General features: G+C 36.4%; 1 protein-coding gene across 7 annotated transcripts in view; it reads right to left on the bottom strand.

Annotated features, from left to right (window-relative positions):
* Positions 1–25,710, bottom strand: part of LOC134530599 (tudor domain-containing 6-like) — a 229,928-nt gene that overhangs the window by 62,298 nt on the left and 141,920 nt on the right. For all 7 annotated transcript variants that reach the window (XM_063365580.1, XM_063365575.1, XM_063365578.1 and 4 more), the window contains 3 exons: positions 17,879–18,082; positions 16,124–16,290; positions 3,054–3,183 (listed from right to left, as the gene is read on the bottom strand). In XM_063365580.1, the coding sequence (XP_063221650.1) occupies positions 3,054–3,183; positions 16,124–16,290; positions 17,879–18,082 (501 nt within the window). The remainder of the gene's footprint in view (positions 1–3,053; positions 3,184–16,123; positions 16,291–17,878; positions 18,083–25,710) is intronic.

The raw sequence follows: 25,710 nt of genomic DNA, 5'->3' as shown, positions 1-25,710 counted from the left end.
TTCCTAAACAAAAATTATATATTTCATTAACTAGATTATTTTCATAATAAACTTACCAGACAAAAATTAGTCACCTCAATGCACATTCACAGTTGGATCGTTAAGCTAGTACAGATGGCATCCCGTGCTCAATCGCATGCGCCTAGCATCTTCGTGAGCATAAGACAGCAGTGATCAGTGATAAATTGATGTTTCAAACAAACAGTGTAAATGTAAGGATGTGAGAGTGGCAAAAAGGGGCAATCTTGTTTGACCATGCCCATGGACATACAGTGCATGAAGTTGCTCAATTATTTGGAGTTTCACAGCGGATTGTTCAACATGTCTACAAGCAGTGGTGTACTACACGTGGCCACAAAATACGAAGTGGTCATAAAAAGATCCTGAGAGGGACCGGAGATGCGATTCGTGGCTGTGAATCAAAATCTCTTCCAAACCAGACAGGAATTGCTGCAGTCAGTGAATGAAGATCCATCCAAACCTGTTAACGAGAGAACATTGCAACGGGAACTGCAAGCAATGAACTTTTAGAGTTTGTCACCCTCCAAGAGGCCATTGTTCATAAACGCACATAAAACTGCGGGTCTTCATTTGGCTAGAAATCATCGAACGTGGACAGTAGCTAAATGGCGGAACATAAAGTGGTCTGAGGAATGACGTTTTTGCCTGTATTCCAATTTTGCACGTCATCGAGTGCACCGAAGGCCAAATTAAGCATTTCTTTCTGGATGTTTGCAAGCCCAGGTTCAAGCCAGAGGTGGGTCTGTGAAGTTTTGGGGGTGTTATGTATCATGGATTGGGCCCACCCAACGCGGTGACAACTAACATGAACCAGCATGTTTATTTAACACACGGGATGATGGGGTGTTGCCGTTCATCAACACCCGCAAGATGAGTATACCCCGGTTTTTCAAGATGACAACGGCAAAGTTCATTGGGCTGGACGTATATGCGACTGGTTTTATGAACAATCCCTCACCCTATTACATCTCGATTGGCTTGCAAAATCTCTTGACTTAAGCCTAGAGGTGGGACGATACCACACTTTTGATACTTGATTCTGTATTGTTTTTGCAGTTCGATACTTTCGATACTCGAGGGGAAAATATTTTCCCATTAAGTAACAATTATTTCAAATAACATAAATTAGTTTTAAACTATATAAATTCAATCTAGCATACCAGCACAATGTCAGATTAAAATTAAATAATTAATGTGTAAATAATTGCATTATATTAATGAAAGATATGATTTCATCATTATATATAAATATAATAAAACCACCAGAAATGTAAAATACAGTCCATAATCAAGTAAAGCTGACACGAGAAACAGTGGCCTTACAAAATGTTAAGAAGTCCTTTCTTGGAAGGGGGGAAAGTCACCAAGCCTAAATTAGAAATTAAAAAAAATCAGAAATTTTTGCTTGTTTGTTTCATTTTAAAAACAACTTTATGCAACAGAACAATTTTCAATGAAATTTTAACTTGAGAAACGTAAAATACAAAACAATCCGATCGTAAGAAAACAATAACAAACGGGTATATTCTGTTCAAAGATTAATGAATACACAAAATATGAGATCCGTGCCTTGGTAAAGCTTGTGCACCATTATCTTGCTAGTTTGCGTCACTAGTCTCGCTTGGTGTTGGCCATAGATGCTACTAACGAAGTGCACAGTCTTCCTGATACTATCCATATCTATGGTGTGATAAAGTTATTTTCTTACGTTTGCAAAGGTAAACAATGAACATTTTTCAAAATAAAAGCATTAAAACGTAGTTTATAAGGAGGAATATGTAACAAAACAAATTGTGAATTTTAGGACTTTTCCGCTTCGTAAAAACGTATGAAACGGGAAATTAATGATTTTATAAGTGTATGTTCCGGGAAAGTAAAAATTGTAAATATGGTACTTTCGGCGGAATCAAAATTAATTGGCGTATGACACGGGAAAATGTATGAAACGGGAACGTATCATCGAGGTTCTACTGTAGTTGTATTTTTTACGATGGCGACTCAAAACTTAATTCAATACAAATGAACAAGCATTCCGGTATCGAAAAAATGTATCGAATTTACAGTTTCGATACTCGATACTTTACGATACCGTCAAGTATCGAAGGTATCGAGGTATCGAAGTATCGAAGTATCGAAGTATCGAAAATCCCATCACTACTTAAGCCCCATTGAACATTTCTGGGATATGTTGGAACAGCGGGTAAAATGCTGGCACCAGCAGCCCCGCAATTTGGTGGAACTGCCTGATCAAATCCTCAGCGAGTGGCTTAACCTGGATGCGATGTACCTACACAACCTTGTGGACTCACTTCCTAACCAAATTCAGGCGGCTATCAAGTCCAGAGGTGGAGTTACACAGTATTAAATGAAGCTTGTAATGATTTCTTCGGGTGTGACTAACTTTTTGTCTGGTGAGCTTATATGCGTATAATTCTAAGCTATTGTCCAGGGTAAACACCCTAATCTTTAATAAAACCTCTCTGATTTTTTCCTGACACAATTTCAAATTTTTTCACCAGTTTCCTGAACGAAAGAAAGAAAGAAAATCCAGCCCAGATAATCTCCACGGCTAGCTTAGATCTCTCTACACTTTTTTACTTCAAATATAAATGTGCAGATGCAATTTTATATTGTGTATGAAGTATAACTATACAACCAAAATACCATCCGGAAAAAAAATATTTAATGTCTGAGTAATGGCAGACTAGAGCATGACATTTTACCCTCAAATTATCACTGAGAATTTCCATGATTTAACGTGTTTACATGTTACTAATCAAATTGCATTATTATGTAACTTCTATGAAGAGGTCAAATTTGCTTGGCATGCACATTTCATTTTAAAATTTCTTCATTTTTAAGTGATGTTACTGTAACACTTTTACCAAATGATTATATCAAGAAACAAATTAAATAGATAAAGATAATAAAAACTTAACATACACACAATAAAATTGTAACTTATCACCAAACCAACTTTATAAAATGAAATAATAATACCAATAATAAAAATAAACATAATATCACAGTACCATTGGTGGGAAATCCTTTACAGCTTCCGGCAGTTCTCGTAAATCATTTATAGGACATATTTCAGAATTTCCATAGTCAAAATAGTGGACTTCCACCTCTGGTTCAGTTTTTGTAATTTTGGCTCTAAACCTAAGGAAAAATAATTATTTGTCATGAGAACAGAAAAAACTAAAAAAATTAAAAAAAAAATTGTGCTCTAATAACACTATTGTATCAAGTTGAAAAATAAATTTTCACAATGTTTAAGAAAAACCTGAATGAATTGCCATACAATTGCACTGACCACAAAATATAAAATATAGAGAATATTGACTCTTTGCTAAAAGCGTCATTCTGGGAAGTCCAAACAAGTGTAATAAAAAATCGTGAGTGTTAACATGAAGATAAATTATCTTGCAGTATTTTTTAATTGAAAAATTACATCAGAAATTGAGATATGATTAATATAATATACTGAATGCCTAACACGTAAAAATATTTCCTTGACTATAACCAAAATTTCAAATTTTGCTTAAAAATGGTTTTATTTTTAACTAATTATTTTTTTAAGTTTTTTTTTTGTTACAATATACTGAAATAAACAAAGAAATTCCAATTTCCACAACCCTCATGGCTGGCCTAGTTCAAACCCAGCCTTGCATAAACCATTTTATTGTTTGTACATGAGGTATGACTGCCAAAAAAAAATCATAGGAAAAAAATTCTTTCAGTCTAGGTGATGGCAAACTATAGCCTGACATTTTCTTTTCAAATTACTATCACAGGCGAATTTCCATGACTTTTCCAGTATTCAAATTTAATTCTTTCACCAAATCCAACTTCCATGACTTTCCAGAATGTGGTAACCCAATATTTAGATTTCAGATTAGGAAACCAGAGTGAATTTTTCTCATTTTCATTTAGATGCTGCATGATCAATAATCCATGATCATCCATAATAATCATCAATAATCCATTATTATTCACCCATGATCAATCATATCTGAGCCAACAGACACAAATCTTATTTAGCAGACAGGCAAAAAAATTTCATTTTGACACTAGCAAAGTGTGATAAAAAGAATTTTAACAAGATTGAGAACATCACTTAGGCAGCAACATTTTCCATCTGGCAAAGACAACATTTCCAAAGGCGAGAACAGAGGTGTTTTAAGAAGCCAAAGCAGAAAGCGTCAGTTCATGATTAACGATGGATCTGTAGTAAAGCACAACAGTTAATATTGCAAATATAATTGGATGAAAGACTCAATTTACAGTAGTGTGAGAAGCTGACTTTAACAGTTTGAATATATAACTAATATCTGTGCTATCAGAACACATCACACTAGCTGATCGGGTTCCACTGCAACAACAACCAATTTACGTTAATGTTTAGTGCAAGTTTAAATCTCCTGCCTTATTTGTGTATCAGGATGTTGGTAACTTGGTACACATTTTACTGTTGGTATTTCTCTCAAGCGGAAGCTGCAGTCAAGTTATGGACAAAACAAGCATGGCATCTTGACATGTCTACTGCATGTTGTGCTGCAATTTACAAGGGAAGCGGTCCTAGTTTATTCTTCCATTTGTTTTTCATTTGTTTGGCTTTTTGCCCATCACAATAGCATTATTTGTGTTTGTTTTATTAGTACGGAACACACATATTAAAGGCCTAACTAAAACATATTTTTTTAAGGGGGCGGTTCACAAATTGGCAACAATAATGGTGTTTTTCTTTTGAAAATAATAAGAATGTTAATTAATTTAATAAGAAATAAAATTCATATGCTGAAAGAAAAAACTTCGTAGATTTTTAAGATGTATCATATTTATGTGATACACTCTCCCAAATCGTAGAAAAAAATTTAATAAACATGACTGCATTAGGTCCACGAAGTGACAGTAATTTATGGATGTGGAGTGCAATTATTGCGTGGTGACTCAAATAAAAGTTTTAAACGATTATGTATACTTACCTTTGTGCAATTAGTTAATACTAGCACTGTTATCCAACCTAATAATTTTTAATGAATTTTTTTTCTTTTGGATAGTTTTACTACGGGTTACTAAACAAGCTTTTTTTGTACAATATTATAAAAAATTTTACACAATATAATACACAGTTCGTTACAACGAGTTTTTTCTACAATTTAACATCTTGGTAATAACCAAAAGCGTTACAGTTCTCGCGTAAATCATAAAGTACTGGAGAGCAGCGCGCCAAGTAAAATACGCAGTTGCAATCCCCGTCAAGAGAGTGCGCGGTGAGCATCTCACGCAGCTCGGGGAAACCGCGCGCAACGCGGAGTTGCCAAGTCACGTCGCTACTCGCAGGCCCGCCTACATGTATAGTACCAGTGGCGTTTAGTTGTTGGTTCTCGTGTTGTATTGCGTGTAAATATATGTAATGGGTAACATAAAAACCTACCATACGAGAAAAAGAAATAAGCATGCGAAAGCAGTAGCACGGTCTTGGCGAAAAAGGAAACGTCTTGAACAAGAAAACAAGAGCCTGGTGCAAGACAATTAAGTAAACTTATCAAAGGGAAATGTACAGTAAATAATACATTATTTAAATTATATTGGTATTTTTAACATATTTGAAAAAAAAATTATTGATATCATGACATGTCGAACTGGGTGTCAGTTTTGATTTGTACTTTATTGCTTATTCACACAATTTTTTTTTTCTCAATGTACGTAGGACCTAAACTTCTTACCGAAATCTATTCAGATGTGTAATTCTGATGAAACGTATATCGTGAATGTCAAGGGCTCAGAAATTTTCAGGCGCACACGAGTGTTCTTTACACACGTGACAACGCACGCAAATACGCCAGGGACTATTGTGTTTTGTGGCATGCTGTTGCCAAATAATTAGTTTTGCTATGGTTGCATTACATCCTCCATTCGCTCTTTAGTCCCCATAGACATCTCTGGTAAATAGGCATGTTTTTATGAAGTATTATATGGAAGTTTAGACGTAATCATTGCAAATATTAATTCCCAGTCCTTATGTCTCCACTAGTGACTAGCCTGAGTAAGGGTTAGTGGATACGATAAGAGTTAGTTCAAAAGAAGCATCTAGCTCTGTACTATCAGTGGTACCTATCTGCACATGCGCGAGTTGCCAACGCTCCCTCCTCTCTCTTTCAATGTGTTTTCTGCATACACGTCTCTGACAGCGATGTTTTCGCAGCGCGTGCGGAGACTGCGCGATTAATAGGTTGTGGTTTCGAATTTCGTTTCGGTCACAATTTGTTATCACGTTTATTAATTAGTTAAGAAAATATTTTTTTACCCCTCATATTAGGGATACAATCTCACTCAACCTGGAAAATATGTTACTAAAGAAATACAAATTTAAGAAGCACATTTTCGACGTGATGTTAATTATGAATTTTTTTTTTCGTGTAGTGGTAGAAAAAGGTAATTTTCCGGTACAATAATTACTCAATGTTTCGGATATTATTGTGATTCCGAAGTTAGTATTTCCAATGCAAACAAGGTTGTCACTAATATTGTTTTTCATGTAGTTGTTGAACGTCTGTAAAAAATATAACTTATTCAAATTATTCAAAAATTACTTGTAACAAACGATAAGTAGCTTAATACATCGGCATGTGTGAGCCAAACGAAAAATTTCAGACATAAGCTTCATATGAATATATTATTTCAGGATTATATGCCTATTAGCCTTACAGTTGAATTGGCAATTTTTGTGATTGAAAATATGTATTTATTTATTTTTTAAATGTAACACAGTAAAAACCATTTATTATTGATACTTATAAAATTACCAAAGAAAGAAGACATGTTTCCTACTTATTTTTTAGTGTTCCTTACAGCGTTAGTGGTTTTTTCGATTCGGTAGTGTTATTAATGACATATAGAAATTTAAGTTTGACAGTATTGATTAAAAAACACAATACGGAACTGAAACTGCAAGGATTTACCTCGAATACCGTCAAATGCACCTTTCATATTCGTGGTAAATAAACTTTCTTGTCAATTTATCAATACCAACGTAAGACAGATGTTTCATACATTAATTTTTCTCAATATGTATATCCATAAATATTATGTGCTGGAAGCAGGCCTGAAATAATCTAAAAGTCATTATCTAGCTATAGACAGTAACGGATTCGTTCATATTTAGTAAATGTACATAACCGGCCGGCATGAAATCTGTAAGTGTATGAATTGTAATGCTGGAATGAACCAATTCCAGAGTTTTAGGGAGGAAAAGGGAGCAAATACTGTTGTGGTAAAATATTTCGGGGTTATTTGTTACAATAAAAAAGTAAGTATTACTAATTAAAAAATCATTTACATTTCTTTCCCCAAAAAATTTGTATAGCAAAAAATAACTCTTTCAGGCAAAACCGTGAATGATTTTTACAATAGTTATATGCTCTATTTTAGGTATACAAATATCATTATAAATCTTTAAAAAAATGGTTTCTAATGGCCTTATCTTGTTTTGCACTTTTGTTCAACCTTATTTGATTACAAATTATCTATTTCCAGAAGAAGCATCAGTCAGCAAATTAGGAAAGTTAAGAATATTTTCCACTTTTATGTGCAGAACGCAGTAAAGAAAAAGAAACATGTAGATGGAATTCGCTGCTTAGAAACAGAATTGTCAACCCAAGCTATGTGTTCCCGAAAGTCGTGCAAATAGGACAGGGGCACGCATGACAGTGCACAACAGGAACAATCCAAATGAAAAAAAGAAATTCGAAATGGCCTCCTCTGTAAGTGGTTACTTGAATGCGGCATGTGTCATCGTGAATATACGATACACAATGAAGATAGTGGATACTGTGATATGAACAGTGCAGTGTTATGGGCTGCACTTACCTCCGGGATTGATTTTGCACAGTTTGAAAATGTGTTAGGAGTTCTGGATGTCCCAGCGATGAGTAAGAACACATTCATAAAGAAACGGAATTCATAAAGAAGTGGAAGTTGAGAAGGTATAAATATTTTAAATTTCAATATGTTGCTTTTCATGTAAAAATAAGCAGTTAAATGTTTATATAGGTAACTTTTTAAATGTTTATTTCATAACCTAACTTTTTATATACTCGTAGTATCGCTGAGTGTTAAAAATTGTGTAACACTTATTGGGTATTTTAATGGCTTCATTATTCAGGTTTTCAAATGATAAATTAAGTGTAACTTATTTTCAGATATCCAGTCTAGAGTTCATTTTTAAGGATAAGACTTCTGGAATATACACATAAAAATTGTTTCACACTTTGGATAATGCCGAGATGTGCTCAGGAAAAGGGTAGAGATTATGTATCTTGTAGAATTCAGGACCCCCAGGTAGTCGTTTCTGGAACGGGATCACCGTCAATGCTGAAAAGAAGTAATACAACTACCGTTGTAGATGCTGGACTGGTAGAATATATCAGCGATCTAATGGAGCCTGTAAAGTCTGTATAGTTGAAAAAATTATCACCAAGGTAATGAAGTCTGGCATCTGAATGAAGAAATGCGTCGTCAACCGAAGCACCGAAGCATTGACCTGGTATCTCATACACGGTCGTAGAACTCCTTAGTTCTGACGAGAAACGGTCAGAAAATATATCGAGAGTAATTATTGAAGAATAGGCCAACTAATCAAAGTGGTAGCCTCTAATCTTCTTGTCTTCCACGTGGATACCAAGGGATTGGCAGAACACCACGTGTAAAGTCGACAACATACTTGAATGACGACGGCTAGACAATAGAATAAAGAAAGTTAGACTCGCAAACCTTCTATTCCGAAGCTTCCTTGTCCTGGTTGTAGCAACTACAAGGAAGTGTGTGCTAAGAGAAACACAATGTTCAACAGTAGGGAAATTAAACTGGAATATATTTCTCTTGTAATTAGTGTAAAAAGGAATAAAATCCAAAGAATAATTATAAGAAGGCCCTTATATAATCCATAGTAAAGAATAATCAGGTTGAATATGAAAGTATGTGTGATTGTTGCTTTTGCTACCTTGCCTATTTGCACATCTTACTCCTTACATACCCACAAAATATTAATAACTAAAAATATTAATAAAATAATAAAATAATAACTGTAAACTGGTCGACTGGTTACAGTAAATTTTAGCTACAAACTGTACATAGTAAAATAATAAGTTATAAATTCAAGCTTCCAAATCATAAACCTTGTTAGGTACTGCTTATAACATAAAATTTATTAGCTGCTTCAATTTGGCAAAGAATTTAAAATTATGTTTCACCTTCATGATGTTCTATATATAAATATGTTTAATTTTAACGTGTTTTATATTTTTTAGTGTCCTGTGGTTGATGCTTTAATCACTTATTTACAAAGCTTATGGAAATAAATTTTACATTTCACTGCAAAATACACAAAAATTATACATTTTTGTAGTTTCACCATAAAATCCACATATAAAGAGAAATACAAGCACCAAATAAAAACACAAATATTTGTTTGTGCATCCGTAATGTAGTTTATATATATAAAATAGTGAGTATGAAGACAGCAATTACTGTACGTCTACATAGTAAAAACTCGTTTCGTGACCTTGGAAAAATCGCACGTGTGAACATGTAACATCAATGTCGGAGAATCTACGACATTCTTCATTTTTAAACATCTTGGCGATCAGGAGAACAGGTACTGATTTTTTAGTGAAAATATAAACCATTCTCATAAATATTCCTTTCCGCTTGGCCTAGAAGATCAGATTTAATTCGAATTTTATTTGTATTTCTGCATTTTGGAACTAAAGGGCATGAATACATTTAAACCATTTTGGTCATTCCTTGCAGTACGTTTTGGTCTTATCAAAAATAGTTTCAAGTAAAAGTTTTAGATAGTTATTAGAAAGTTTACAGTAACTTTGAACGGATTTGATATTGTGCTTACTAAGGGAGTTATAAATAGTTCTGTCCTTCAACTCCTATTTTGGTCACCCCTCGCAATAAGGGTTGGTCGTATCAAAACCTGTTCCAGACAAAATTTTGCATAATTATATATCTGTAAGTAAAGATACAAACTTACGATGGTTATTGTGTCCACATAACTATATATATATATATATATATATATATATATATATATATATATATATATATATATATATATATTGTTACGATTTCCCTGCGGGTTCGTAAAGGATAGCCCAATTAATAGATTTTATTTCACACACACAGTTTTATTTATTACCACTACTTGTCACTTACAATTAATCTTCTAAGATGGCAAATAATTAACTACACTTAAAGAAATGTCAATTCCCCAGTCACTCGCTTCACACACCTCGCTGGGCCGCACTTCCGGCGCAACTCCGACCGCAGCACCCCTCGTGGGTCTCCGCCGCAGGACTCCGTCGCCGCACTCCGCCGCCGCCGTCACACCCTTCGCCGAGATCCCACTCGACGCCCTCGCTCGCAACTTCACTCGGGACTCCGCCGCGCCCGCGACTCTATCGCCCGGAAACTCCGCCGCGGGAGAACTCCCCACTCCACTGAACTTACTCACTCCCTGCCCTGGAACCTTCGTCCAAGGACTTCGCCACTCTGCCGCACCTGCGGCACTATCGCCCGGAAACTCCGCCGCGGGAGAACTCACTCAGTCACCGACTGACTGACTCGAAGGTCGGCCCAACCTCCTTAAATAGCCCTTGGGTTCCCATCCAGAACAATCGGGCATGTCTCCGAGATATCGCGCGACCTTCGCCGTCGAAATGCCCAGAAACGCATCGTGAGTCCTCGAAGGACGCGGTGGCTGCTCTAAGAACGCCGATAAAGGCATCTGAGTCATTTTATTCCGCAGTGCGGCCTCTTTTAAGTAACCCGATCTGAGGCAGGTGCGCGCTGCGACGGTCAGGATGTAGCGAGATAGTATGACACGAGATACCAGGGAGAGGATGCGGGTGGAAGGGGGCGCAGACAGGCCGAACGAGTGCGGCGATGCCATGCACTGCAGCCAAGCGCGATCGTAACAATATATATATACATATATATGTATCACTAAAAATAATTAAATATTTTCTGGAAGTTGCAAAATAGTAACTGCTGCAATAAACAGTATTTTCTTCAAAATCTACCTTAAAATTTAAGGCTGTATGACCGCAATATTAAAAAAAATAGCGAAATTATAACAAAATTTTATTTTGACTATTTCAAGGCTGGCAGAAATTATACAATCAATGTTACTCGCCAGAAGGTTTTCGCTTGTTTTCAATAAAGTATAATTGCAATAATAGAAATGATTATTTGTTAATTGGGTTTGATCCGAGAATGTGCAGCACTCCTCACCTGCTCGTTCATCGGTCGCCACTGGATTCACGTGTATGCATAGCTGCCAACCATTACGGATTGTCCGTAATTATTACGGTGTAGTGACATATATTACTGAATTACGGGTTGGTAAGAAAGTATTACGGATTTTTTTACAAAAACCACAAAAAGCCGTTTACGTGATATTTGTTTACTATAGAACTATATCGCTGACGCTGTGAGTACGATAGCTATCGCTGTCGATATCTTGCAATAGGAGCGCTGTTGCGGCGATTTTTTCAAGCAGTCTCGGCGTCCTTTTCGTTTTAACTGTAAACATGGCCGTTATGTTTGGATTGCGTGGGCGACGCGTCACCTATTTTACCGTTTAAGAGTGGCAGCGTCATTTATTTTACCGTTTCAGAGTGGCATTGAAAATACGATGAAGCGTGCTGCTGTGCGGAGTGAAAGTACTAGCAAAAGAACACCTGTATTACAAAAATACCGGGACATTTATGCAAGTGAATGGCCTTGTTTTTCACGTTCATCTGTGTCTGAGAATCATGTATTCTGCAACGTCTGTAATAGTGATTTTTCGGTTGCCCACGGAGGTAGAGATGACTGCCGAAGACATTTTGAATGCAAGAAACACCGAGATTATGCGAAAGTGAAATCAGACAATAAATCAATTTCGTCTTTTTTTGTAAACAGTGGTGATACGGATGTTACGAATGCAGAGTTGTTGTTCACTTCATTTCTAATTGAGCATAATATCCCATTATCGGTCTCCGACCACGCAGGTAATTTATTTAGGGCTATGTTTCCTGATTCAAAGATTGCGCATAAATATGGTTGTGCTAGAACCAAGACGAATGCATTGGTTCAGCACATGGCAAGTGAATCAAAAAGAGAAATAGTTTCTATTTTGCAGCAGGTGCCATTCTCGTTGGCAACTGATGGAAGTACTGATTCTAATTCTGTGAAGCTGTACCCTTTGGTTGTTTCGTTTTTCAATCAAGCTCGAGGTCAGGTATCTGTTGTACTTTTGTCGGTTTTGGAAACTAGTGACAACACCGGGTTAGGAATTTTTTCAGTTATCAATAAAGAGCTCTCTTCTCTCAGAATTCCATGGGAAAACTGCATTGCATTTTCTTCAGATAATGCAAACACAATGACAGGTGAAACAAAAGGAGTAATATCCTTTGTAAAAGAACACCACCCTGCAGTTGTAATGCAGTGCTGTTCATGCCATTTAGTACATTTGGCAGCTCAGAAGGCATCCTCACATCTGTTCGTAAATGTTGAAAACTTCTTAGTGCAACTATTTTATTACTTAGAAAAAAGCTCTAAGAGGAAGAATACTTTGAAGGTGTACCAGGAAATTTGTGGGATGAAAAGTCACAAAATTTTGAAGTATGCAAGTACACGTTGGCTTTCTTTGCTTGATTGTATTACTCGGGTTGTAGAGCAGTGGGAAGCCTTACAAATGTTGTTCTGTCATGGTCCTCTTCCGAAAGTGGATTCAACAAATAAACAGCATTCAATGTTGAGGTCATTAATGCAGGATCCTGTCACAAAGCTGTACTGTTATTTTTTGGAGTCCGTTCTCCCAGTTTTTAATTCTGTTAATGTGTATTTACAGCAGGAAGCCCCTGTCATACACATCTTGAGAAGAAAGTTTGTTGGTCTTCTGACAGACTTACTTATGAGGTTTATCAAACCATCTGCTCTGAAACTTGGAGCCACTTCAATCACAGAGGTTGAATTTCAGAAGGTTAAAAATCAAAAGTCTGATTCGGAGCTGGTTATTGGTGCGAAAACTAGGGCATACTTACAGGAAAAGTCTGTAAAAGATATAGATGTTAGAAATTTCTATTCTTCTGTGAGGGAGTTTTATGTTGCAGCTTGTATTTACATTTTGAAAAAGTTTCCTCTTACTGACGTATTCTTAAAACATGCAGAGGTAGCTGACATTTCTGTTAGGCAAGATGTTTCATTTACTTCTGTAGAGTATTTCGTCCATAGATTTCCAAAAATTATAGAAGAAAGTCAGCGTGACAGGCTCGAAGAAGAGTTTGCAGCCTATCAATTCGAAAATTTCACAGACGACATTGTAAATTGTTCAAGGTCTGATGAAAGTTGGTGGAAAATAAGTCAGTTGAAAAATGAAAGTGGTCAAATTAAATACAGTGCCCTAAGTAAAGTAATGTTTGCATTATTGTGTGTCCCTCATAGCAATGCCTCCACAGAGCGAATTTTTAGTTCTGTGCGAAAAAATCATACTGAATTTAGGCCGTCATTGTCAACAGAGTCTCTTTCTGCACTTTTAATTCAAAAAGTAAAGACTGCATCAGATGGGGAAGTGTGCTTCAAAAAACATTTTTCCCAAAAACAGTTGCACGCTGCAAAACATGCAACGAAACAACATCTGACTTCAAGAGATTAATGTTAGTGTAAAGTGTATGACAATTACAACATCGACGTTTTATGTGAAGAGTGCATTTATTCATTTCAAAATGCTGTTATTAGTGGGCCTATGCTGAAAAATGTAGTTTGATGTATGTTCTGTAGTGTTATTATTAACAAGGGTGTTGGGGATGGAGTGACTAAACACCCCCCCCCCCCCCCCCCCCCGGAAACTCACCACACCGAATCCTGGATATGCCTCCGAGTGATTACTGATGACTGGCATGAAAGGTTGGCAGCTATGTGTATGCCTACTCTGTAAGGTTATAAACAGTGGTTGACGCAGGGGGGAATAGGGAGCTATTAGATTCTTTGGAATAATGAAGAAAAATAGGCGATATCTCAGCGAAGGCAGTATGTTATTTTGGGCGACTCAGGTGTGTGCTGTTACAGCACTTGGGATCGCAAACCACAAGGGCAGTGATGCACGTTGAGAATGATAATGTAACTGTCCTAACTTCTTTTTCTTCACGTATGCAAGTTTTTTAAAAAACAAATATTCTTATTATTTTATTAATTTTTTCAGATCATCTCTTGAAATAAATTTCTGTTTCCGCTACTGGTTATAAGGGATTTATGAAATGTAATCAATGTATCTTTAAATTACTTGATTGATGGTGCAGAATTTGAACACAAAACAATACATGTTATAAGATGTTAAAATATGTAAATAATAAAGAAATTAGATATTTCACATCCATCTTTCTTTGTGGATTTTGATTAAGATAATTAAAATTTTCAATGAATTAAGTATTAATTAGTGTAAAATGTCTGCTATGATATTTAATAGTTACACCTCTAATTAGATAATTTACTATATAAATAATTGGATTTAAGTTACTCAGTGAAGATCTTATTTTACATTTGTGCTAATCACTATTTATAAATTGGTTCTGCCATTATTATTCCTATTTACTTGACTCTTTAAGTATCAGGTAAAAATTACGTCTCATAACTTTAGGTCTTTATAAATTGAGTAACCGCAAGAAAATTTTAAATTATGAAATTATAATTTATGTTTGAAATGTTAGTGAAAATATTTAAAAAAATATTTTTAATGTGTATTATAGTTTTATCTTGAACCATAGTTAACATAGACTATTATGTACAACACGGTAATGTGTTAATATATAGTGTGCGCGCGAAGGTATTTCCCGGCGGGCCGTCGAACTTCGCTCGCCTGCGCGGCGGACTGTCAGCCTGGATCAGCCGCGGAGGTCATGACTCATGGCCCTGGTCGGGTGGAGTAGAACTGGCAACACTGCGGCTCTCAGCCCTGTCCTGCGCATGCGCGGGTGAAACCCACACCTTCCTCTGGGAAGGGGGGTGGCCAACCGTCTTCGCATGTCTAAAGCCGGCCAGGAGGGAGGAGAAACACAACCTCCCCGTTTGAAGAGCCTGACTCGAATGACCGTTGCTCCCAGCTACGCAGGTACTTATACCGACCAGGCAGAGTAGTCGGGTAGTTGATTTCGAAGGTTTTATTCATATTTTACCAAAATTAACACGATTTGGAAGTGTAGCGATTTTTAGTCTCTGAACCGCCCCCTTAACGTTGTCAAGGACAGATGTTAGGAAATATCTTGTTATACAGAACTGATAAGCATTTTTAATTTTTATTTCACTAAATTATTTTCATGTTCTCATCCCAATTCATATAATAATTTATTAATTCCCATACAAAACTTTTTTAAAGTGAAATATCCATTACCTCACAGCTATATTTTAATTTTAACGAAACAGTAACTAACCAAATTACAATTATTAGCATCTTCAGGTAAATTGTAAATGACTAGAACTTCACAAAAAATAATCACAAGAAGATTTCATTTTATAAAATCAAAGTAGCCCAAATAATGTTTCATGATAAATGGCTGGCTACCAAAGTCCAAACGAATACTTAACAGCCAATAAGCTGTAGAATTAATACGGAATAAAATTTGTATAATTTTTCAGCTCAAATAATGTAAAAACATAAGCAAGACTAACATCAATCATAAACTAGAATAGAGAACACCATTTGTGCATTCAGTCTTAAAATTTATATATTAAATTTAGAAACTTGTACAAGGAACTGTTCTGAGGCTTCTGAAAAAGGTTATGCATTATTATTCTGTAAAAGTAGTTAATTATGAAATAGTATATGATAAGAATAACTATATTATATTTTTGTATGGTATTCAATTTATTAAAAAAGCTTCAATATGTACCTTTTTATTTTTACCTTCCACCTTAATACACAAAAGAAATGCATAATGTTCACAGCAAATAGGATCATCTAAATTCTTACAATTTGTAACTTCTTATTGCCAAAAACTTCCAAAAGCAACTGATGTTTACAAACAAATAGCAGCTGGAGTCTACTCACCATATACCATCATATTTTGCACAACATACTTGGCCTTCTTTGGGACTTGCTAGTGGCACGGACGTTACATTTTCATGTGTCTTCAGAATTATGTTGTCCAATTTTTCACAATCGCTTTCCCATGTGACCCAGTAATCAGTCTTATCGTTGAGAACAGTTATCTTGGCCTGGAAACAAGGGAAGGGGTGGGGGAGAATTCATTGCATGAAGGAAAGGTAACTGCAGTAAAAAAAAATTAACATTTCAGTAAATCCCTAAAGAGCCACAGTGACCGCCTCCCACTGAGGCGATTGGGGTTGGATTCCTGGCGGGGTCAAACCCAGATTTTCGCAGGTAGGAAATGTGGTCATATGTAGCCGGTGGGTTTTCTGGGGGTACTACTGTTTTCCCCAATTCATTCCATCGCTACTCCATATCCTAACACTCCAGGCCGGATGGAATGACAGATGACAGATCTGACCCTTGGTTAGGGCAGCCGGCTCCTATGAGTGTCAGCCTCATTCCATCCATGCAGAACCTACCTATCCATACCCTCCCTCAGGTGGGAAACTACTTGTCAATAATCCCCCCCCCCCCCCCCCCCAAAACCATCCCAGTGAAAACCTGTTAAACATTTATTCAAGGTACACTTACAAAATTAGACTTATAAATAGGAAAAAATGCTGCAAGATTTTTTTTTTTTTAGATTTTGGATTCTCTTAAGGTGGCTTTACTGTAATTATAGACTTTCTTGCATTTTAAATCAGCTAAGTCCTTATAATCTTGTAAAATTTTAACATACAAATTTTTTTTTCTCCTAACACTTTTCCAGCAATTTTTCATAATTCTTCAAAAGGTTTACTAAAAATCTGCCCACGAACTTTCATTACTTACCATATTTTGAGTGTTTGTGAACCTATTTTACCACTACCTGTGTCAAGTACGGTATTTATTTATGATGAAAATAGTTTTAATAGGCATTGAGTGATGTTAAAAAATATAATTTCTGTGCTATTTTAACTCTTTTTCTACATCCTTCGCCATGCTAATTCTTCTTGCAACCTCTATTGGTATATTGTTGCAAAGTTGGTGATCATTTGACATAGTGTACAACTTTTGAGTTTATAATAATTACTGTTAGAGGTGTATTCTTCCTTGTTGTGGAAATAGAGATGTAGATATGTAAAACATTTTCTTGACACATCACAAATAACACGTAGATGATTGTAAATTACGAAGAAAAAAAACAACGTAATATTCAATTTTGTGCAGCATGTCTACTATACAATATAGAGAAAGGAAATAAGAAATATACTTCGGAGTTTGAACAAACACACCAACATGAGAAATAAAAATCCACAGGATGCATTTCTTTAGCCAACAGACGAAAACTTGCAGGCATTGTTTTTAATTTTTCAGACTTGTAGGGCAATGGAACACACCCCTGTCCATTTTTTTCTTTACAGGTTGGTTAAATCCTGCACCCAAATATTGTGTTAAACACCCCCCCCCCCCCCCCAATAATTACTGTAATATATTACATAAAAGTTATTAAGGCATGTGGTAACACAACGTAAGAAATTATTGTAATGCTATTTTAATGACAGTCAAGTGTATTTACAATTTTTAGCTTTTTTTTAAGTCACTTGAATTTTCCTTGGGACACAATTTCAGGCCGACCCTGCTTTCGTGAGTGGTTTTAGTTAATATAAACCTCTACTTCTACTCGGATTTATACTGTATAAATTGTTGGAGTAATCTTTAACTGATCCATACCTTCATAAACTCATCTTTAGTCGAATTAATAGTAGTAGATAAGACACTTTCTGCTTGTTGTAGAGAAGCAACTTGAGGAAGAGTTTCTTCTTGCGAAGGAGAGCCAATCGAGTTAGTTATGTGTGGTGATGCTGGAATCGATGGTACTGATGCTGTGGGATGTGATGTTTCTTCAGTCGGTAAAGGATCAGTTGTCAGCTGAGCCTGAAAAAATAATAAAAGTTTAAGAACAGAGCACTATGCAGAGCAACAATTTATATATATAAACAATTATAATCAGAACAAACTGCACATATGCTTCTACAGTAGAACTCCAATTATCAGAATCAATTGGGACCGGACGCCATTCGGATATTCAAAAATTTGAATACTTGGACTTTGTCCGGAAAAAAATGGTGTAGCATTGCAGTATAAATGCCAGTTCTACTAATAAAATTGTTAGTAAGAACGGGTTAGGTTGCCAGTATATTTGATTCTCAATTTATAATAATTTAATTATCATGTTTCTTCTGTCATCCTTTCAACTTGTTTTGCTAGTTATATTTACCTAATATTATGTGTACATAATGAATTTTTTCTATTATTTATTTAAATTTGAATATTGTATTATAATTATATATTATGTTTTTAATAGAATGCAGATATTGTATAATGATTCTAGAACAAGGGACTGTGTCTGTGGTGATGTGTAGAAATAGAGGCATTAGAGGCTTGTAAGTGCAAGTGAGAAAGAAACAGTAATTCCCCAGTAAGAGAGAGACTGTAACGATATCTCGTCACTGCGTGGGAACTGGAGGAGAACTACTCTCCCACTGTGTTGGAGAGAGAAGGAGAAAGTGAATCCCCTGTTTCTATGTATGAAAATGGTTTTCAGTGTATATGTTCTGTGTTCCTATTGGCTTGTGATTTGTAGTGTGAATGAAGAGTGTATGTGATTGGTCGGTGAGGTCATGTGATTGCCCTTTCTGCATGGAGGAACCAGTGCCATGATCTAGTCAGTCGTCTGTCGATCTCTGCACCAGGAGGGCGCGTTCGGTGGCTTCTCGCCAAATATGTAGGAGAATAAATATGAAATAGAAAATTTAACATTGGTGGTCAGAGCCATGCCGAGTTTTAAGTTAACCTAACATTTTTATTTTCATTCTGCCATTTAATTAGAAATTGTGACCATCTTCGTCGGCATTTTGGCTCGTGGCCACTGTGTTTCGCCATGTGCGGCCAGGTTTGGGGCCTCACTAGTTGTGTACTTCAAGTAACTTTTTACTGAAGGACGTAATCTACATTTGTTTATTTTCTGCTTAATTTTCATAGCCCGAGCAAAAAGCAATTATCAACAATTGGATGGATGAGCTGAACGCGTGAGAAAAATATTCAAAGTGATTGGATTCAGTTGTTTAGTCTTTCGGACAAAAAAAAACAAAAAACCCTCAAACGAAAAAGAAATACTTTTTATTTTATTAAGTGAAGTGTAATAAGGGTAATTTAAATTAATAATATTTGTATGTATGTTGTACTATGTTAAAACAGGAGAAAAAACTATTTTTTAAAGAAAAAGAGCTTTTAATTAATTAGATTAAAATGAAATATATTTACGTGTTAAGCATACTATGTACATTACATACATACGTACCTACTTACAAGTGCTGCACATTATATAGTATGTATGTATGTACATACATACAATATGCATGTATGTACTGTACCGTAAAATAGTCATTGCTTGTTGAACAGCTCAGTCAAAGTAAGCTGTTTGAGTGTCTTCATCCGTTTTCGGGTAGCCAAGTCGCGCATCCGCTTGACAGTGAGAAGTTGCATGTGGTCACAATCGGGCTGACGCTCCATCTACTGCAACGCAGTTTCAAGGCCGGCAAATGATTCAATAGCTCATGGTCTGCTTCTACCGCGACGTTAAGGTCGTCTTCTTCCTCGACACTTTCTTCTCTCACACTTTCAACAAGTTCATCATCATTTAGAATTTGAAACCCAGGGTCTGACGAATCACACACCATCCACTCTCCTATATCTTCAGCACTAACGTCTGAACATCCAGGGATTTTCAAAAGAAATTTTCTGAATTCCTCAAGTGAAATGTCATCCTCATCTTCTCCTGTCCCTTCCCTTCCCTTTTCTTGAGCTTCTATGCCTTTCAACTTGTTCCACGCACGTCTTAATGAGACTTGCTTCACAAAGCTCCAAGCTTCCGCCACCATGTAAGCACAAACTTTCAAATTTATTTTTTTGTGGTTTTCTCACAAACTCTCTTCATCTTCGCCCTCTAACAAAAGTTTCCTTAAAAGTTGCCTTCTGTAATGGCGATTCATGGTTTTGATAACAGACTGGTCCATTGGTTGCAACAAGCTTGTGATGTTTGGCGGTAAAAAATTGCTTTAAACTGGCCATTCCCTCTTTCCAACAATTCTGTGGTGGGATGAGTTGGTGCATTATCAACAATCAAAAGCAGTTTACTTCATACCTTCTTTTCCAAGGAAATTTTTTTGTGTTTTTTCACTTCAGGAATGAAACTTCGCCATACCACTCGGTAAACAATGTTGCAGTCATCCAAGCCTTGGGTTGGTTTTTATAACAGAGGGGAAGCTTTTACACATTTTTAAATGCTCTTGGGCTTTTTGACTTCCCTATCAACAGAAGGGGTATTTTATGGCTTCCTGTAGAGTTTGCACAGTTGAGCACCGTAACACGGTCTTTACTAACTTTAAGTCCTGGAGTACTACACTATGCTAAAGTGGTTTTAGGCAGAGCTTTCCAAACAAGACCTGTTTCATCGGCGTTGTACAAAAACATAGGGCTGTAGGAGTCTGCTACAACTTAAAATTTTTCAATAAAATCTTCTACAGCTTTGGAGTTTGCTGATAACTTCTCGCCACTTAAATCTAATTCACGGATACCGTGCCAAGACTTGAAATTTCTTAGCCAGCCGTTACTTGCTTTAAAGGATGAAAAACCAAGCTTCTCAGCTAAGATCTTTGCTTTTTCACAAAGAATTGGGCCTGAAATTGGGTTTCCCACAGAACATTGCTGCAAAAACCACTTGAAAACTGCATTTTCTAAATCTTTATTGGTTTCTGCCATTACTGTGTAGTTGATGTGTACACTCCTGTACTAGTCGCCACCACAGCCTTTCTCCCTTTCTCTCTGGTGTACGCTCGGGTCACCCGTGTGGTAGCCACTTCGGTCGACTCAGCCTCCTTTCTTCTTCAAGGTGTACGTCACCAAGTTGTGGTGATCACTACTGTAACTATACTTTACTCTGCTTAAATGGGCGCCATGTTCCTATTATTATTCATGAAAACAAATAATATTGAAACGGAACAAAATTTTTTTATTATACTTTTACATATATATAACTGTGATCTAGCCTGATTGTAATGTTTCCATCAACTTTATCGATCATTATTCAATAAGATTCAACATAGGTATGGTGGGCAAATATAATATGACAAAATAACTTCTAATGAATTAACATATATCATTGGAACCATAAAATTAATTACTTTCATCATTCTCTTACATAGGATATTACCTCATTTATGTTAGACAAAACGAAAAAAAAAACCTTACTCGAAAAGTTATATCTGGTAACAAAACAAAATATTAAGATAGCTATGATACAGTCTGGATGAGATCATATGATCAATATTATTTTCCCAAAACTAGCTTCAATCGTTAACACACGAAACTCTCATCTATACCTCTGAGCTTGTCGACAAAATTTAACTTGTAAATCTTTCAATTATATCAATTTGATCGGTGTCAAAGAAGAGTTTTTTTTTTTTTTTTTTTTAAACATTCAAAATAATCAGATCGTTCAAGCTTACCTATATCCTTCTTGACAACTCAAGCCTGAGACATGGCAAATACTGAGAATGGTCAAAACTCAGATAAATCAAACCTGATTACAACAATTGATAATTCAATTTGTGGCCAAACTTCATAGGATCATAATCAATTGCCACTCTTGATATATTACGACCATTTTCTGAAGTTACAACACATTTTCGTGGAACTCAAAATACCATCTAGCCATATTTTTTTCCACTCTTTTCTTCTATATCCTTCCCTGCACTCATACGAAATTCAACTCTCTAATTGTTATAAAATTTAAACATTGATTGTTGGCCTAAATAAACAATATGGCTGGGAGTAATTAACTTGACTCATACATTGGTATCTGATGAACAATACGTTAATACCTAACCAAATTATAGCAATCTGAATAAATTTAAATATAAAAATTATGAAAATACTTGCCCTTCACATTAACCTTCAAATAAAATATTAGTAAACATTGTGCACAGATGGAAAATTAAATACACATATAGCCAACATGAACAAAATTAAACTTTAGAGTCCAAAGAGTAATCAAATAATTGTCCATGGAGGTAACACACTAATAAAATCTGAAACATACATAATTATATAAATTAAATATTGGTTTGAGGCAAGACTCTGTACGTGGCTACGCGTACAACTGATTTTCTTGAAGAACTTCCATCTTCGTTTTCAAGCACTGACACGGAGTTTAAAAGTGTAGGTTTACTTCTTTTAATGTCTGAAATCGTTTATTGTCCAACACCGTACATCTCAGCCAACTGTTTACCTGTAACTCCTTTACCTGTTTGCTCTATCCTTTTTAGTTTATCTTCTAACTATAACACAACACGTTTTCTTTTAGAAGCCATGGTGAACTACGAAACACATTTATAAACAAAACAACGCACCGGCGCGAAAGAGTACAGTCACAGTAGCAGGTAAATGACATACTGACTGACTCATCAAAATGAACAGTGAAAGATGGGCCAGGCCGGCCACCTGGCAATGTACGACAGCTAATAATAGAACTATGAGACGGTGACTCATCATCCCAATAAAGTTCCTACATTTCCATCTTATCTGGAATCCTGAAAGTGATACGGATAATCAGCAATTTGGATGGACTGTAACGTGTGTACCGTCGTACACACTCAGAATCGACAGTGCCCCTAACAAGCCTGTGGATGCCGCCCGCACAACACTGAGCGCGGGGGCTTTGGACGCTGCGGCTGGTGGTCGGGCTTCTTCGGAAGCGGTCGGGCGTCATCGGTTGTGCGCCGATTCGCCGGAAAAGGAAGTCGGCCATCGTTCCCCCAAACCTACGAGACTATTCGGTTCTATCCTAGGAAGAAGACCAGCGAGTATAAAAGGGCACTGCTTCGAGTCAACAGAAAGCAGATCAACAGGGACTTCACCGAGGTAGGCCGCCGTGCTGCTCGGACACCGCTCGCAGCCCTATCCTGTCAACATTGTGTAATCGCTGCCTCCTAGAGACCCCGGCGGACTTCATTTTGGTGAGACCTTTACATGGCATAAACTTTGATAGACAAGTAAAGGAAGATAGTGTCGCTTTGGAAGCATAAAACTCTGAAAGCAGTTGGAAACGGAATTCAGTCTCTAGTTAGTCGTAATAGGCAAGTGGAAAGGCAACTTCCGGGAGGGCGAGCGAGTGGGGGCTTCAAAAACATTAACAGAACACAACACGTAAACGCAAATACAGACATCGACAGAGAACTCCCTACAAAACGAACACCGGCAAACATACCACCGTGCTAACAAGACAGGTTGTATGAACACAGGGGATAAGAATAACCACGGGGAATACGTGTGATTTGGGTGACGATGAGACAGTTTGTAGAAAATAAAACTTTATAAGCGAACTTCGGCGGATATCAATCAGTCATGTACATAGTCAGCAATATTTTTATTTGTTCAATTGTTTCAGTAAATTTAAGGCAAACCACTTTTGTGATTAATGATGTATAAGCAGTAGGTTCAGCCGAGGCAGGTGACTTGTGATTAAGGGTGTTGCTTTGATCAATTATAAGATTGTTAATTTTTGTGTGTTTTGTGTTATAGCCGTCCAGTAACAAGTATTCAAATCCCACCACTCAGGAGTGCCACTTACCAACGATCAATGTCAGTTCGAGAAGGAGATGAGCTATTTGTTTGTTAGAACCTTGCTGTTAATAAAATGTTGTTTTTACGAATTCAGGGTGTCTACCAGATCTAGTAAATGAAATTCCCTGATTTTTCCAGGTTTTCCAGGTCTAAAACTGAATTTTTCCAGGTTTTCTTACACAATTACGACATTCCACGAAACTGAAAAAAACTGCATAACAATACATTGATGGGTTTCAAAGTATTTCAACTTACTTAAATTAGTAAAAATATTACCTTCTTCTAGACGTGGCCAAAGTGACTCAATTGATGGCAAATAAAACATGCTGCTACAAATATTTCACACACAAAAAACATTAGTCAAAGTAAGCTCCCGTCAATTTCGCAGTGACTCAACTTTTGCGTCTATAGCACTTGCTTCAGAACAAGCCAAATCCAACACTCGAGCCTTCTTAAACTGCAATGCCTTGATCTCCTCTTCAACTCTTCTTTTTTCTGCCTTCTTCTTGTCTGTAGCTTCCTTTTTTTTTGTTTTGTTTGCAGGGCTTCCTTACACCTACAACTAGCATTTCTTACATACTGTAACATGGACTTGATGATATCAACATGTTCTACACACCCAGAACATTGAACAAAGTCATACACATGTCTTTGTGCAATCAGTGTTTCTTCCTGCAAGTTTTCAGTCAGCATATTATAATTCACTGAAAATCCTCTTTCTAATGATGCATTTCCATCATCATCCTCACAAACTTTAGAAGGTCTGTTTTGGCAACTACTGTATGTGCCTTAAGAATGAGCATCCACAAGTGATCAAGGCGCCCATCTTCACGAGAAAAAGACGAGAACAGTGCTTCAGAATCTTGCGAGGAACATACCAACTGATATGATTACTCAATGTTATCAGCTTCTTGTCCTGATAGCCACCTGTTTCGAAGACAACATTCTAAGCTGTACTTCACACCCAAATTTAAAGCCATAGACGGACATAAGCAGGAAATTCCTTTGGTAAGTTTGTACTTCAGGGGACTTTTGTCTTGAAGTTTTTTTACCATAACCTTTGGACAAGTCCTAACATCATTTTTCAGTAACAGGACAGACTTTTCTGGTACTTTTTCATTCTTGATGGCATGGCGTACTGCATAACCCAACTTGATATTGTTAGCAGTAAATAGATTTTCCTGGTTATCTACATCCAATCGAGATACATTCCATTTTTCCCTAAAGCTCTTCAGTACCTCTGGTTTCACAAACTTTCCTGCCAAAGCTAATAAAATGTCTACCAGTGAATCATACAGAAAAGGTTCCATGGGTGCTTTACGTTGGAACATTGTAAGAAACAATTCCAGCTCTGATGCCAAAGAGTGGAAGAATGTAAATTTTACTTCTAGAAGATTATCTTCAAGAGCACTTTTCACTACTTTGAAAGACAGATGAAATAGAATCTTCACTAACAAATTTCTTTGGAACATTGTAAGAAACAATTCCAGCTCTAATGCCAAAGAGTGGAAAAATGTAAATTTTACTTCTAGAAGATTATCTTCAAGAGCACTTTCCACTACCTACATTGAAAGACAGATGAAATAGAAACTTCACTAACAAATTTATTTAGGTGGGGTAACGTTTTCATGGCACGCTCAGCAACTGCAGTATTTTCTAACCATCTGATTGCACAAAATTTCTTGGGAAAAAGCTCTGATCTAGTTATTCTAATGTAATCTGCCCTCCTTGCAGGTACATGCTTAAACAAAAAGTAACTGTGCCTCAAAAAACTTACAACATCCCATTGTGTAGCAGAAATTCCAGTTTTCAAAGCACCATGGACCGTATGAAGCCCACAGCTACCAATTTCTAGCAACGATGGCGAATCTTCACCAAAA

This window comes from Bacillus rossius, chromosome 3 (assembly GCF_032445375.1).
Source record: "Bacillus rossius redtenbacheri isolate Brsri chromosome 3, Brsri_v3, whole genome shotgun sequence".
Classification (NCBI taxonomy): Eukaryota; Metazoa; Arthropoda; class Insecta; order Phasmatodea; family Bacillidae; genus Bacillus; species Bacillus rossius.
Note: the sequence above shows the minus strand (reverse complement) of the source record. Positions and strands in the feature narration are given on the sequence as shown.